Raw genomic sequence first — 17,532 nt, 5'->3', positions numbered from 1 at the left:
TTCAATGCCCACCATATTTCCTGGGGATCATCTTTCTGTTCCTCTCAAGGAAATATGATAAACAGAGTGAGACAAGATTTGGACCTTTGTCTACTGAATAATGGGTCATACACATTTATGTCTTCATCTTACGGTTCACTGTCAAACATCAACCTCTCCTATGCTCATCAAGTTTACTCCCTCATTTTAATTGGTCTGTTTGTGATAACTTTTACGGTGGTGATCACAAACCAGTTATAACCACTGGTGTCGACCGCAAGGTGGAAAAAAGGCCACGAAGATGAATTGTTGAAAAGTTGTCATAAAAAATTGGAACAGTTATCATAAATCCATGCCATCGCAGTATGATGACAGTACAGACATCCTTCATCAACTTTCCTCTTTTACATCCACGTTACTTGAGAATGGTAATAGATATATTCCACAAACATCTGGTAAACCTAGACATTCTTTCATTGGTGGAATGATGATTGCAAAAAGACCATTAGGAATCGACTGCAGGCACTACGCAAATTTAACTGCCGACCAACAACTGAACTTCTAAATTTATACTGTAAAGCCAGAGCGCTATGTCGTCGAGTATTCTTGGATGCTAAGAGGAAGTCTTGGACGAAATACGTGAACAATATGTGTCACACTATACCTGTGTATATTGTGTGGAAAAAGATTTGTACAATCTGCGGATCACCAAAACAATCCATTCTCGGACTCATTCATGAAGGAGAACTTCTTACATCACCTGTTACAGTGGCAAATATTGTGGCAGATTTTTTCTGTTTGGCGTCCCATACCTTATCATACAATAATGAATTTCAGAGGTACAAACTGCAGATGGAACCAGTATCAATAAACGTTGGTGATTTGGTCAGTGAATTAAACACCCCATTTTCATTCAACAAGTTACACGCATTTAAGAACTCGCATGACACCTCGCCTGGACCTGACAACATCCGTCTCAGTATGCTATCACACCTTCCTAATTCGGTGCTACAACAACGTTTATGTATTTATAATAGACTATTCTCCTCACAAGTGTTCCCTTTGGTCTGTCAGAATCCATTGTCATACCAATACTTTAACCTGGTAAAGACAAACCCTTCAAGCTACCGCAAAATGATGGAAAGAATGGTAAACCGCAGGCTCACATTTTACTTAGAAAGCCATGTCTAGAACAGTGCGGTTTCCGCCAAGGACGTTCTTCCATTAATCATTTAGTGTCACTGGAAGCAGTCATCCAAAACACTTTCCTGTTCCGTCAGCGCCTCGTTGCTGTTTTCTTTGATATCAAGAAGGCTTACGACACGGCCTGACAACGTGGTATTCTTAACACCCTTAAAGAAACGGGAGTCAAGGGCTGTATGCTTGCATTTTTCAAGGGTTTCCTAAATAACCGATCTTTCTGTGTTCGTATTGGAGATTCTTTATCGGGTAGCGTCACTTTGGAGAATGGAGTTCTTCAAGGAAGTGTATTAAGTACCACCATGTTCGCTGTAGCCATCTACAGTATTACAGCATGTGTGCAACCACTTGTTTCATGTTCATTGTTTGTTGATGATTTTGCCATCTATATCACGTCCCGTTCAACATCACAGCAGAAAGGCTATTGCAGAACACAATATCTCATCTTGAAGCATGGTCTAAGGTTACCAGCTTCACCTTTTCATCTGAAAAAACAAAATTTGTAGTCTTTTCTCGATTGTGGGAGCCTTTTATATCACAAATCTTTCTGAATGAAGAGGAAATTGCTCTCTCATGGTATTAAGTTTTTAGGTTTGTTTTTTGACAACCGTCTTATGTGGGTCAATCACATCAAACAATTAAAAATGAAATGTTCCAAACTGCTAGATATGCTGCGAGTTCTTAGCAACACCAACTGGGCAACTGACAGGTCTTGTATGTTGCGATTCTATTATTCCTTAGTTCGTTCCTGCTTAGATTATGGTTATATCGTCTACTCTTCAGCGCATAATAACGCACTGAAGATGTTGGATACTGTGCATCATGCTTTTCTCCATCTTGTTACAGGTGCTTTTTGATCAAGCCTGTCGCTAGCATACTTGTGGAGTGCGGTGAACCATCTCTTTGGGATAGACGTGACCAACTTCTAGCATCTTACTTTGCCCATGTTAAAGGGCAACCTAATCACCCGGCTTTTACCGCAGTTGTTGCAAATCCTAGTTTACAGAGATACAGAGATCATCCACATGATACTGCGCCTATGGGTGTACATACTCGGCGGTTACTACAACATTTAAACCTGGACATACCATCTATTTTTCTAACGTATCACTGTTCATATCCTCTGTGGAGAATCAACCTTATAAATTTTATTTTTGATCTTACTACATACAACAAACAAGCAACACCACCTATTGTTTTCCAGCAAAGTTTTCACCATATTCTCTCCAAAATAAACCCAATAGTATACAATAGATAGTAATATATAGTATACAATATATAGTATACAATATATATATATATATACAATATATATATAGTATACAATAGATAGTAATGTAGTATACATTAGATAGCAATAGTATACACAGATGACTCAAAACAGAATGATATCGTTGGAAGCGCATTTACTCTAAATAGTAGAATCTACATGTTTGTTCTGCCTAATATCACAGGTATATTTACTGCTGAATTGTTCGCTGTTTAAATCATTGAATATCGTTAACCCAAAATACTATCATATTCTTATTTGTAGCGACTCGTGTAGTGCACTCCAAGCTTTACAAGATTTTTACTCTAGACATCCGTTGGTCACGGAAGTCTATAATGCAATCGCTGAGTTGAATCATTGCAACATGGAAGTGACTTTCTGTTGGATTCCTAGCCACATGGGAATTTCAGGTTACGAAATTGCGGATTCCACTGCTAAAGAGGCTTGTAATCAACCTCCTTTCATCACTCGTGTTGCTACTTTGGACTTTATTTGTAAAACAGTCTCTTCGAGCATAATGGCAAGGTGATTGGCCGGCCACCATTGATAACAAACTGCGGCACATTAAAGATTCTGTGTTGCCTTGGGACTCCTCATGCAGAAAAATTCATCGTGAGGAAGTGGTCTTCTGTCAATTTCGATTAAGCCATACTAGAGTCACACATGAGTACCTGATGTCAGCAGGTGATGCACCATTATGCGCACGATACAATTGCCGCATAACCGTGCACCATATTTTTGTGGATTGCATTCATTATGCGGCTTTGCGTAGTAAATTTAAATTGCCCAGAAATATCTGTCAATTTTTGGGCAGTGACAACTAAGTTTTAGATCGGATGTTTCTGTTTTTGCATCATGCCGGTTTTATATCTAAAATTTGATATTGTGGTGTATATTTTTGTTTTTGGTAAAGTTTATAGTGTCTGTTTTATTTTTTATTTTTATTTTTCTGTTTTTTTTTGTTTTTTCTTATTCTCTTATCCGAGAAGAAGTCCTTTACAGCCCTCTCGGATATTGTGAAATTTTATATTTATATTAATTTTATATTGTGTTTTTTGTTTTTTTATTGTTTTATATAAATTTTATCCTATTTTAAAATTCTGACTGTGATATTAGTTAGTCCTTTGTGATATTAGTTAAGTATTAGTAATATTAGTTTTAAGTTTTATTACATTTTTAATATTTTAGTTTTACATTAGGTTTACGTTTTTGTTAGTTATAGTTTTTGTTTTAATTATAGGTTCTTAAATCAGTTACAGTTCTTAATCATTTTGTTATTCAAGAAGGGACCCTTACACCCCCTCTTGTAGTTTGCAAAGTTTTATTTTTTGTTGAATTTTATATATTTTTATATTTATGTTTTTATTTAATATTATTATGCTTATTGTAATTCTTTATAAAAGCTTTTATTACAGGCAATGATAACATGAAAGCGTTTTTTTTCCCAAAAAATAAAAATAAAAATAAATGTACAAAATTGACTCTTCTTTGAAAATCATGATGGAAATATGGTAGTACAGAATGCTTCTCAGACATGCTGAATGATTTTTTCATTCAGAAGTCTATTTTATACCTAATAAGTAAACTTAAACTGCAATAAGGCAAGGTTATGATATTCATAGTGCATAGGAGAGTAGCTGTTTTGAGTAAATTGATAATCATGCTATTTTAGATATGAATTCCTGTTTTATTGTCTTTTCTATGTGTTTATTTAAAAGGTGTTGTATGCACTGTAAAACAAACAGCATTAAAGCTCCTTATGCATCTTAAGGAGATTGAAAACATCTAAACAAAAAATGCTATCGAAAGTATGTTAAGCTTATGAAGTTAGAATCTCAGAAAGTTGTTCAGTATATTGTGAACATTATATCTAAAGTACAATAATGTTATGTGTAGAGCTTAATAATGTTATTTTGGTATAACTCTATTTTGTTTTTAGATTATTAGTACACCAATCATAAAGTGATGAATATTACATTTCTATTATCAGATGTTTCTGCTAAACCTGTATTTACACCTGAGGTATGCATCATAAAACACTAATTACTGTAACTGATGCCAAGATGCAAACATTTACTGATTGGTAATGATTTTCTTTTCATCTTTTTTTCTTTGGTAAAACCATCATTTTTTGCTTCTAGTGTATCTCTTCTTTTCTAGTGTATCTGTAAAGTATTCTGTAGTTTTGGTTGAGAAGTGATATAAAAATGTTATGCATTTTAAGTTCTTGAATATTTGTATTTGTTTGTTAGTTAAAGGTTGTGTTAAGTAAAAGGTTTAACATTTTTTTAATTTTGTGAAATTAAAAAATTACAATATTTATTATATTATCTGATTATAGGTTCATGTTGCTCGGATTGGTGGCTATCAGAATGTGGAATCTTTTGATATTTGTAGTCTGCCTTTCATTAAAGATTTATGTAATGACTTCTATGATTGGTTTGAAGATATGAAACCAGCTATTGATTATGATAAGGATAATTTCAGTGCATTTCAGGTTAGTGATTAAGATTTATACCTATGTTGTATGTACATTTCATTTTTATTGTCATATGGTTCATTTTTAAATTCTACAGTTCTATGGAAATAGTAGTTGTAGTAAGCCTAAATATAAATCTCTTAAGTAAATTTTTTTACAACAAGACTTATAGATTTATTTTTGTTTTATAACATATCCCATTTTATCTATGCTAATTATTTTCTTGCTATGCTGTATGTTTTATTAATAGTTTTCTTGGAAAATATGTACTTGGTATCTTTGATAAATAAAGAAAAACAAACATTTTATTTTTATGAAAAGAGTAATATATATATTGTTACCATATAAATGCCTAATTTAATATCGGCGGCCGAACACAGTATAGCAACTAAGATGCAAACTGGCTCATAGTTTACGGACGTGCTGATACAAGCATCACTACCGCCATAGAGATGACTGTGCAGTTCTCCCACCATAGCGGTGCTGCAGCCGCACCACTCTCAGGCTCAAATAAAAGCGCGTGCACCTCGAGAGTGAATTAAATTCATCGTTGACCATCACCTGGAGAAGACCAAGAAGAAGAAGACAGAAGAAGTTCCCTGGCCGGCTCAACGTAGGATCTCTCAGCGGATGCTAGGCCTGCTGCTCCCGCCGGAGCAGCAGGCCTGGCTGGCCCGCCGAGGGGGTCGCTGGATGCAGACACTACCTTCCCGCTCCAGCTAGCCACACTTCAATTGCCCTGGCCGGTAAACTCAACAGCAGGAGGCCCAGCGCAGGATTGCTCGGGGAGAATTGCCTTGGCTGTGCCGGCGAAGGACAACCGATACCAACCCGACCGCATAGCGGGGCCCCCAGTGGTAGTGGTGGCAGTGGGGCTCTGGGAGCCACCACTGCCACGCTGTAGTGGGAACCCAACTGCCCAGCTGGACAGCTCGGAAAGCCCAGTTGGACTTCAATGGATGAACTGCAACTCTGTGACTTTACCGGAGACGAACTTCTGGACCCAACAGCTCTTCTCAAAGTTAACACAAAAAAATTGTCCTTTTCAGGGTTATCACAAGGTTATGAAATGTGAACCGTTGAAGCCATTTGACGACAACAGCCCTTCTCAGGGCTACTATAAGGTTAGTAAGTGCCACGTGTCGTTGAAGCCATTCGGTGGCAATATATGTATATAAAAATATATCTATATATATATAAAATATTATTCATTATAAAAAATATTCAATTTTCCTAAAAAAAATTTAGAGATTACATTTTTTTAATTACTGTATTTGTATTTTGTAATTTCCACAACTGGAATAATAAATCAGAAACAAAGGTTTAAATATACAGAGAATTAAAGTGAGTTTACACAAAGATTCTACAGTTGGGTAACACATCAAGCCATGATACGTAACATTGATCTATGCTTTAATCTATTTATTTTTATAAACTTCCATGGACCAGTCAGATAATAGTAGTATTATAATAATATAATACGATAATATGATATTAATAATAATAGTGTAATATATACAGTAATGTAATATAATATATATTAGTATAATAATAATAATAATAATAATAATAATAATAATAATAATAATAATAACAGTATAATAATAAACTCAACATTATGTTTTGCAGTACAGTTGAAAAGTAGTTGCATTCCTGTCTTTGACTGAAACAATTCAGAACACTGAAATGATGTCATTTCATATCTCACTCAGTTGTTCCCTTGATATGATTTCTTTTATTATCATTAGCTGTTATTTTCAATATGTAATCTATAGAATTGTCCAAAAGTTTGACTTCCAAAACTACTAAGTTTAATTTTTAATATATATATATATATATATATATATATATATATATATATGTATTAAACAAAGAATATCTATAACAAAAAAAGTATATCATACGGATCAAAAATAAGACACTAGACTACCGTGCTCAAACCAGAGGCACTCTACGCATCAGAATGTTTGATACTCAGGAAAAAGGAAATGGAAATACGTGAAAGAAGAATCTTGAGGAAAATATTGGGATCAAGAAAACTAGAAGATGGATCTTACAAACTAAGAAGTAACGAAGAACTTTATAAAGGGAACAACGAACCGCTGACGTCGACGATGAGAAAACGAAGGGTCAAGTTCTACGGTCATATACTCAGCTTGTCGGATGATAGGTTAACGAAGCGCGTCTTTAGTTTTTTAACAAATATGAAAGCGACTATGGATTGGGTAGTCGAAGTTAAGAAGGACCTCAGTGAACTACAACTGAATGAAGGCGATGAGTGTAACAGAACTGCGTTTAGAGATAAAATTAATAAACACATTTTCCAGAAACTTATAGATAAGACTAGAACTGGGAGGCAGTGGACTGATGAACAAAAACAAGTTAAGTGAGATGAAATGAAATTGTACTGGGAAAACAGACGGAAGACATCTGTTGTGCAAAAATTTCAACGCGGTCCAAAGAGACCATAACCAAAAAGTAAAAAAATGTATATACATATTGTCGCCAAATGGCTTTGATGGCACGTGGCACTTAATAACCTTGTTGTAGTCTTGAGAAGGGCTGTTGTTGTTGTTGTCAATTGGCTTCGAAGGCCCAGTGTAATTTATATCTTGTGGTAGCCCTGAAAAGGGCCGCTTTTGTCTTAGCTCTGAGAAGAGCTGTTGGGTCTAGAAGCTGGTCTCTGGTGAAGACTTGGCTGTAGTTGGGGAGTTGTGGCTCATCCATTGAAATAAGACTGGGCTTCCTCTCAGTGGTAGTTGGGTCCCCACTACAGCGTGGCAGTGGTAGCACCCAGAGCCCCACAGTATTGGATTGGCATTGGTCATCCTTCGCCAGCGCGGCTGAGGCGGTACTCCCTGAGCAATCCCACACTGGACCAGCTCCACTGAGTCCGCCAGCCAGGGTGATTGAAACCTGGCAAGCTGGAGCGGGAAGGTAGTGTCTGCATACAGCGGCTCCCTTGGCAGGCCAGCCAGGCCTGCTGCTCCAGCAGGGATGTTGGCATCTACCGGGAGGTCCCACATTGAGGCGGTCAGGGAACTTCTGTCTTATTCCATCTTCTTCTTCTTCGTCTTCTCCAGATGGTGGTCAACGATGAATTGAATTTTCACTCACATGTACGCTCTTTTATTGGCGCTCTTTTATAGAGAGTGGTAGGGTTGCAGTGCCACTATGGTGGGAGAACTGCATGGCAGGAGTGACACTTGTATCAGCATGTATGTGTTCTCTGCTCCCACTGATTTCTGAGCTGCTACCATTGCTGTCTGCCGATATTAAGTTTGGCATATATGAGGTAAGAGTATATCTATACAGGGTGATTCAAAGAAACGGGAAATTAAAAAAATTAAATAACTTTTTTTTTTAGAAAATGAATTTTATTTCATGTAATTGTACAAATGTTGCCATTTTAGGATACATACATTTTAGTTTATTTTTTAAAGATACCTCTTCTTCTAGTAAACACTCACGAAGTCTCTTCGTTAAATTGTTCATGGTTTGACGTAACATCTCAACTGTAGTTTCTGCAATTGCTTCTCGGATCTTTGCCTTCAGTTATTCCGTTGTAGCAGGTCTACTGTGGAACACTTTGCTTTTAAGGTGATCCCACAAAAAGTAATCGCAAGCTGAGAGATCAGGCGATCTGGGAGGCCGGCCATCTAATGTCACCATTTTGTGAAATGACACGTTGTCCAAACAATCGGCATTCGATATTCGTGCAGTATGTGACGTTGCTCCGTCTTGTTGAAACCAGGCTGTGTTAAGAATTGGTGGAAATCTCTTTTGTTGTTCCACAACAAAGGTTTCAAGCAAGGTTTCAAGACCGTTGTCATCCTCAAAAAAATAAGGGCCTATAACATCGTAAGATGACATAGCACACCACACGGTCACTTTCTGGCTGTGCAACGGACGCTGGTGTAGCTGCGTAGGATTTTCTTGTGCCCAGTATCTGAAATTTTGCTTGTTAACAAATCCACTGAGGTGGAAATGCACTTCGTCTGACATCCACAGTTTGTGAACAAACTCTTTGTTATCATTTATCTTCTGAAGCATTACATTACAGAATTGTGCTCGCACAACTGCATTGTTCGGTTTCAGTTCCTGGACGATCTCCAACTTGCATGGATGGAATTGCAAGTCCTTCACTAACATTCTTCGAATACTTGAACTATGCAATTGTAAAGATGCTGAGAGACGATGGATTGACCGATGTGGACTTCGTGTGACAGCATCTTGTAAAGCTTGAACATTCTGTGGTGTACGGACGATTCCCTCACGGCCTGGAGGTTTCTTTTTCATTGCCGAACCAGTTCCCTCAAAATTTGATATCCATGTTTTAATTGCATATGCTGATGGAACACCGTCGTACCGTCCCAGATTAAAATGACGGCAAAATTCTCTACGCGCTCCCTCCACACTGTCATTGTTTTTGTAAAACGCTTTGATAGCAAATGCACGTTGCGCACCACTCCGAGGATCCATGACAACTAAATGGCAGGCTAGGTTAGAGAGGCTGGTGCCACTTATCAAGTGGTACCAATCGCCCACGGCTACCAACACAACTTTCAAAATTTCCTGTTTCTTTGAATCATTCTGTATATATATATATATATATATATATATATATAATATACTAGCAGACCCAATCATGCTTTGCTATTGCAAGATTTGGGTATATTTATAGATTAAATGAACACAATTGAAAGTTTGATAAAGTATTAAAAAACTGAACATTACAGAATTTCATAAAATTTAACTTTTACACTCTTTCCCTTTTCCCCCCCTTTCCCTTTTCTCTTTTTTTGCTTTTTCCCTTTTTCCGCACGTAAATCGGTCCAGTAGTTTTTAGTCTATTTAGTCTATAGCAGACACAACTAAGAACATTGCCTTTTATATATATATATATAGAAGAAGAAAGTATATTTGTATATTGTTTCGTAAATATCTCTCGACACCAGCCCCACCTAGTGCATATAGTTTTTGCAGAAATTTTTCTTTTCACATAACTAATATATATTCTGAATATGAGCCAAATCGAATCATAAACACATTTTTTCGAAATATCTTGACCCCAGTCCTACCTAGCAGGTCCATGTTTTGTAAAAAATATTTCTTTTCATATAACTAATATATATATTCTGAATATGAGCCAAATTGGACCATAAATACAGTTTTTGGAAATATCTTGACCCCTGTGCCATCTAGTGGGTCTAAACTAATTCAGAAACCTTCACGCCTGTGCGCACAACTCATGAAAGTTTAATTGTAACCAGATAAATGATAGAGAAACACATATGGGACAAACAAACAAACATCCATTTTTATATATATAAGATTATATGAAACATAAACCACCAAACACAGTAATTAAATAATTTAAATTTACCATAATAATTTCCAGTTTTGCAATATCTCACATCTTCAGTTGGTATTAGATTCTCTATATATTACATTAAACTTATTCTTTTAATTTTTTGTTGTTTTATTTGAAATTATTCTATATATTTTTAAATTTAGAATAAAATAAGAGTGTATTTGTAAATTTTGCTGTCCAGTGCTGGAATAATGCAATATTTGAAATGTTTATTTTCCTTTGTTCTAATGTCATTATTGCCAACTGTTAGATTCTATTTTTAATATGTTTTTAATTAAATCATTATCTTCAAAGGTGATCTGGTGGTTCTTAATTTTAAAAAGCTGACAAAACAGTTATAGGACTTTCCTCTCACGCGGCTTTTTTCTGATGCATGGCTTACACACACAACTTAATTTAAAATGTTTATATTTATCATTTATCATTCAGTGATTCTAACTAAAGCATGCATGCATACTGTATTTCATTTGTATTGGTGTACTGGTACTACCAGCCAATTTAAATAAAAAAGTACACTTTAAATATTATTCATTTATTTAATTCTATCACTCACCAACAGCACAGACTGCAGCAGCATGTAATTCTATGGACTACAGCAGTAGTCCGGTCGCTAAGTAGGATGTGGGGTGTGAGAGGGGTGGCTGGATTAAGACCCCACTTTGATGGGGAAAAAAAATTTGTGGATCCAATTAGATGGATTCAATTAGAATTAAATAAAAATAGAAAAAACTGCAATGATAAAGACCCACTATACTGCCTTCTACAATGTTTCAAAATTATTACCATTTTTTGGAGTGGGGGTGCAATTTAACCAAAAAAATTTTACACAAAACATGTTTTTTGTATAATTTGTTCTCAGTAATATTTTTAAAAAATGCAATAAAAAGTTTATTCTTTATTAAAAGCAATTTTTTTTAATTTTCTTTATACATGTCTATGATCTTTAAATTTTTTTAGAAAATTAATAATTTGCTTAAATCATTACAGGTTGGACGTGGTTCTTACTGGCGTGGCCGGGATTGCAGTGATTTTGCAGAAGATGTGTATCCTGGTAGATTGATATTGGACTCTGATAAGATAGTTGATTCTGATTGCAATGGTATATATGGATACAGTCCTAGTAATGAGCCATGGGAAGATGTGCTTTGTAATGGTTCTGAAGCTAGAGGGCTCATTGTTGTTGGAGATTCAGTAGGTGCTCATTTTCATATGCCAGAAGCATGGTTTGATGCAGCTCTGTTTTCATGGGTGAGTTTAGCATCATTTTAGTTTCTATTAGAATAAGTTTTTGGAATAAAATCAGTTTTGATTGCACTGTTTTTCTTCTGTTAAACAGTATTATTTACACAACTTGCCCTTCAATAATTATGACTTCTTTTTTTAAGGGCTGTTTTGATATAAAAAAGAAGTGAGTGTCACAGAAAAGATCTTATTTTTTTTAAATACATATTATTTTACATACGTCATAATTACATATACATATTATTTTTTCACATATTCATAATTCACTACAGCATATTTTTCATATCATTCTACTAGCTTTATTATTCCATCTTCAAAAACTTTCACACTAATAATTAATTATAATTACAACATCTTTCATTCCTTGTCATTTTCTAACAGCTACAATAGAAGCCATTGATTTAAAGGTTATAATCTCTAGGTTGAAGTTGTTACTGTATGGTAGATGCTGAAAGCTGTGGATGAAGAAAGAGTCTTAATTTTTGAATTGTTTTTGTTGTAGTGTGTTGTCAAGCAATGTTGTATGGGTTCAAAATTGTTCAGATGGATAGCTTCCCATATGTTTTGTTCTGAATAGAATGTCAGAGTTTTTTTAAGCTTTTCATCATATGTATTGGCATTTACAATACTTCCATAATCAAGGGACTCAGTAAGCAATATCCTTTTGTTTTTCCAAAAAAACAGTAGCCTTAGGCTTCCTATCTAAACATTCTTGGGCCTTGGGGATGATAAATTCCACCACTCAATCATTTCCTGCTTTTTTCAACATTAGTTCATATATCCAAGTCTCAGCCTCCAGTCACATTTAGCTAGCAGTTCCCCTCCATTTTATTAGCAGTGCAGAATTGTTTGAGCTGCAGCAAGGTAATTTTTTCTTGCACTCATATGTCAGTATTATTTCCTAACTTCACCTTCACACATAATATTTGGTCCATAAACATTACAAATTTTGTAGTGAGTTTCAGCAGTATATATATTTTTTTTCGCCAAGAGACTGATTACTGCTTGAACTTCACATTTATTTATTTATTTTATCAATCATTTTGATTAAGTTTGATATAGCAGCTAATATGAATATTACTGGAATATTGGTAACAGATTACTTGAGCTACACAAGGAAATATGCTACAGGGAAGTGTCCCAAACTATTAATCATCTGAGAAATTGAAAATGTATTAACTTAACAAAGTAGCCTCATATGCTTTAATTCATAGTACAACTCAATAATGATTTGAGTTCTGCCACTTTAAATCTTATTTTCTACTCTCATATCTATAACGGATGACATTTTATTGAGAAACTGTAAAAGGTTATGATTATGGCTGTTTAGTGTTTAAATGTATGGAATGTGTTGTAGTTTCAAATATCATTTTATTATAGAAATTTTACTCAATGTACTGCAGCATGATCTACCTAAATATAATGTATTTTTAAATTTTTTATGTGCCAAACTCACCCAGATTATCTCTTCAGATATTTCTTTTTGTTCTTTTGTTAACACCTGCAGGATTGTTTCTGCTGTATCTTTCTGTTGACTTAGGTTGGACCTTGTGATTACCAAATATTTTTTTTTTATAGCAACTGTTTAGAAAAAAGATAAATATATATTGGTTTGTTTTTGTAACATTACAAAAATAAATTTTATCTGAATGTTACACTAAAGTAGAATATTCTCACGAACAAATCATATTATGTAAATCTTAAGGAATTTTTAATTTAATGTAAAAGATGCATGTACTTAATATAATGAAAATTTTCAAAAGGAAGAAAGCTAAAATTACAAAGAATTTCTAACCAATTCTACTTACTTTCATTGTATTTACTTGAAAAATGAAAAAAAAAAATTTAATTGGAATTGGGAAGAGAAAATCTCAATTTTGAGAAAATATTTTACAACGTGTGTTAAAATGATTGATGTTAGCATCTGAGAAAAACATATATCCTGAACTCCGTAGGGGAAGACACTCTCCACCGCCCCTCCCATTTCCAGCCCTTATTGGCTTTACCAGAGGTCATCTGCGAAACCTCAGCTTTTGACGTATTCCAGTCCACCTTGGCCAGGATGCTACTGATGCAAATGCCACGAGTGACATTCCATCGATGTACTTACTATTTAATGAACTCAAAACAAAACACATCTTACCGAGTTTTTAAGTAATACTGCAAGAACTTAGCTAAGTAAGAGAACTGAACTACCTATCTATAAAACGTAAAAGTGAATTCAATTTACAACACAAAACATAAAAATATTACACAGAATAATAACAACGTAGTAATATTGAAACAAAACAAAACAAAAACAACAACAAAAACAGAATACAAAAGAAATCCAAGCAGGGCTCTAGATGCCCTTAGCAAACCTTTCCTTTGCCAAATACCCTGTAAAACTGTTAACTATTGCTCATTTGGCCTGGCCCCTTCAGTTTACATGGAGACCCAATACTGACCTGATAAGATCAAGCTGACAGATGGTCTCCGTGCGCAAACTTGTACTTCGAGCTTTCATAAAGAACATGGTAGGTAGCATCCAATTGTCCACACTCAGGACACATTCCAGAATCTACTGGGCTGAATTCTTGCAGTGTATCCCTAAAAGCAACATGCACGGAAAGAAATTGCCCACATATTTATTAGGGTATACCCAAGAGGCTTCCTGCACACCAACAACTTTTGGAAAGAAATCATGTGTATAACACCCATCCTCTGTTTCATCCCATCTGGCTTGCCACAAGGCATTGCCATGTTGTTCAATTTCTCGAACTTTATACGGTCAACTCATCAGACTTCTTAACAAAATACCGTTGCTGCTTATCAGACACAATCAAGTTTACCGGCTTCATGCCTGCACCAAGACTGCCTTCCATGAAATAGTATGGTAACCACCCATTACTGTTAACAATATGAGGCATTGAGCCCTTAATAATATGTTCCGATAACTTTTATATTTTAGCCTATTCATGTAAACAGGTGCCGCATATAGCATAATAGCCATGCATTTGCCTTTATATACAGGATGTTCATGGTCTTAAAATTAAGACCCCAATCAGGATTGACCACACATCGAATGCCGAAGAAGGCATTGCAGGCCTTCTCTGTGGTGTATTGAAGGTGCTTCTTAAATTGCAGTTTCTCATCAAGAAACATCCCAAGGTACTTTTGAACCTGAACATATTGTATATGTTGGCCTGCCATTGAAACATGGACTCGCCAACTCGCTGCCGTACGGCCTTTGAGGAGCATCATCATGGTCTTTTCCGGGCTAAACATTATCTTGTGTTTATTATCCCACAGCTTAAGCATCCTGCAAGCTTTAGTGGCTCAAAGTTCAACCTCCCTCTGCGAGTTTACTTCGACCAGCAGGAGTCCATCATCAGCATAAGCCACGCCTGATGCAGCACCTGCTGGGCAACCTCACTCACAGGAGAGAATCAAACTCCACCATCCACAATAAAGGACCCAACACTCTGCCCTAGGGACATCCCTTGGACGGCGTCTTGCCAACCTCATAGTGGAGCAGTACATTCTTATGACTGAAGTAACTTTGCATAACTTGCAAATCACTTAAAGTACGTTCTCTTTTTTGGAGTTGGTAAATAGCAGAAGGTTATCATAAATTATTAAATGCTCCGGAAATGTCCAGGAGAATCCCCAGGACATAATCCATCTATCTCACTGGTCATTACCACACTCATTACACGAAGTATGGCATCCTCAGTACCCTTTCCAGGATGAAACCCATACTGATTCTTCATCAAAAATCTTTGTGAGGTTAACCTCTCATTTATACACAGATACAGAACCCTTTCAAAGACCTTGAAGAAGTAATGGCCTATATGAAGAAGTAATGGCAGGATCCTTGTCGCCACCTTTAAACAACAATTTTACAATCTCCTTCTTCAAACACAGGGAAGTAGCCACCAAACAACAATTTATTAAAAATTCATGTGAGAATTCTTGTGCTCATCCCAACCAAGTGAACAAGAAGCTCTGCCGTTATTCCATCAAAGCCTGGGGCCTTGCCCTTACCTAAACTACGGATAGCTTGATGCACCTCAGCCTTGGTAATCTCTAAGGACACTGCACCCCCACAGAACTGAGCAACCTCTCACCACATCTGTAGATGGTATGCAGTCTCTTCAGCTTCACTAGTATCAGGTAGTAAGTCATCTAGTAATTTGTGTAAAATTTCAGAAGCATTCAAAATTATACCAAACCTGGTTGAGAGAGCAGGCAGAAGAATGTCCTTTCATTGTTAGTGTCTCAAGACCCTATATACTATGCCCCAGGGGGTCCCTGTTCCCCTGCTCATGAACAAAGGAATGCCAGGATTCTCTTTTCACAGTTCAGACTTTATGAAAGTAATGAGATATCAGATTTCTGTATTCAGCACAAGGGTTGCCTGTTGTTCCAGATCATCCTCATGTTGAGAAGATCTCCGCAAATGACAAACAGCCCTATTCATGCCAGTCAGTTCCCTATTCCACCATGATGCAATCCTCTCTTAACAGGAACTCTAGGGAATTGAACTTGCAGTGGTATCAATAAAAGCTGCTGACAAATCAACTGCCAGATCTTCCAAATCCAAAACATCCAGACTTTGATCCAAACTTTGAGCTACTTTGATTTTGAGCTTGGTTGAAAGAAAGTCAACAAATTTCTTCCAGTTCACCTCTCTCTTTTTCCTGTTTAGCCTCCGGTAACTACCGTTTAGATAATATTTCAGAGGATGAATGAGGATGATATGTATGAGTGTAAATGAAGTGTAGTCTTGTACATTCTCAGTTCGACTATTCCTGAGATGTGTGGTTAATTGAAACCCAACCACCAAAGAACACCGTTATCCATGATCTAGTATTCAAATCCATGTAAAAATAACTGGCTTTACTAGGACTTGAACGCTGGAACTCTCGGCTTCCAAATCAGCTGATTTGGGAAGACGCGTTCACCACTAGACCAACCCGGTGGGTCCTTCCAGTTCACCTGCCTGTGCAGGAAACGACCCTGCTGAACTGAAATGTTATATCGGTAGCGCTCGCTCAAGTCACTAGCAATCTTATAGACAATCAATCGATTATCATATGAGCAATCATTAACTACCTTCCAATTACAAACATTGGCAGGAATAAACCTATCAACGGTAACATTGATGTTCGTTCCATCAAACAATCGATGCCCATCTACCATACTGCATAGGTGGGCAACTCACCAGGTATGTTATATACCTGTAAATCATGCTGGGCTAAAAAGCCCTCTCTATTAATTCACTGCCATCATCGGTGAAACCGCTGTGCCACAAGAGTTACTTAGCATTCACATCTGCACCTATAAGATTGGATTAGTTCCAGAAAGACATAGGATTTTATCCCAGACTTCAAGATAACGATCAGCAGGATCTTCATACTGGAAATATGAACTAGCAACATACAGATGCAAGTTCTGAACACCCCTCACGGACAACGACATGATTATTTGAGAGCCGTTAAATAAAACCTCAATCAAGTTCCCTTCTATGCAAAACAGCAGACATGCTTTCAGAACCACAATTGTGACTCTTCCAGCAATAAAAACATGGCAGATCACCGGACACAATATATGGTTGCTGCAACAAAACAACATCCAATCCTCTACATAATGCAACCTCTCCAAAACTCAACCTGAGCAATGATTTGGTCAGTTAAATGCACCCATTGCATTTAACTGACCAAATCTAATCATTTAACAATGTAGAATTATAGTGCATATAATTCTATGTTTAAGATTGTGGTTGTTATCTTGAGAGCTCTTGAAAGAGAGCTCTCTGATAACAACCACAATCTTTACTGTTCATAGAATGCTTATAATCTTTCGAAATTTGCAATTAACACAAGTCGGACCCTCCGACTTCTTTGGACACTCCTCATGCATGTGTCCTTTGTTACCACAATGACTCATACTGCAGGATGTTCACAGAATTTAGCCCTGTGACCAATCCTGCAGCACTTAAAACAG

At 36.3% G+C, this 17,532-nt stretch overlaps 1 protein-coding gene across 2 annotated transcripts in view; it reads left to right on the top strand.

Annotated features, from left to right (window-relative positions):
• LOC142323219 (acyloxyacyl hydrolase-like) overlaps nucleotides 1-17,532 on the top strand; it is an 89,792-nt gene that overhangs the window by 27,694 nt on the left and 44,566 nt on the right. For both annotated transcript variants that reach the window (XM_075362584.1, XM_075362577.1), the window contains exons 4-5: nucleotides 4,791-4,946; nucleotides 11,290-11,550. In XM_075362584.1, the coding sequence (XP_075218699.1) occupies nucleotides 4,791-4,946; nucleotides 11,290-11,550 (417 nt within the window). The remainder of the gene's footprint in view (nucleotides 1-4,790; nucleotides 4,947-11,289; nucleotides 11,551-17,532) is intronic.

This window comes from Lycorma delicatula, chromosome 1 (assembly GCF_047948215.1).
Source record: "Lycorma delicatula isolate Av1 chromosome 1, ASM4794821v1, whole genome shotgun sequence".
NCBI lineage: Eukaryota > Metazoa > Arthropoda > Insecta > Hemiptera > Fulgoridae > Lycorma > Lycorma delicatula.
The sequence above is the reverse complement of the archived record's forward strand: the minus strand, read 5'-3'. Positions and strand labels throughout refer to the sequence as shown.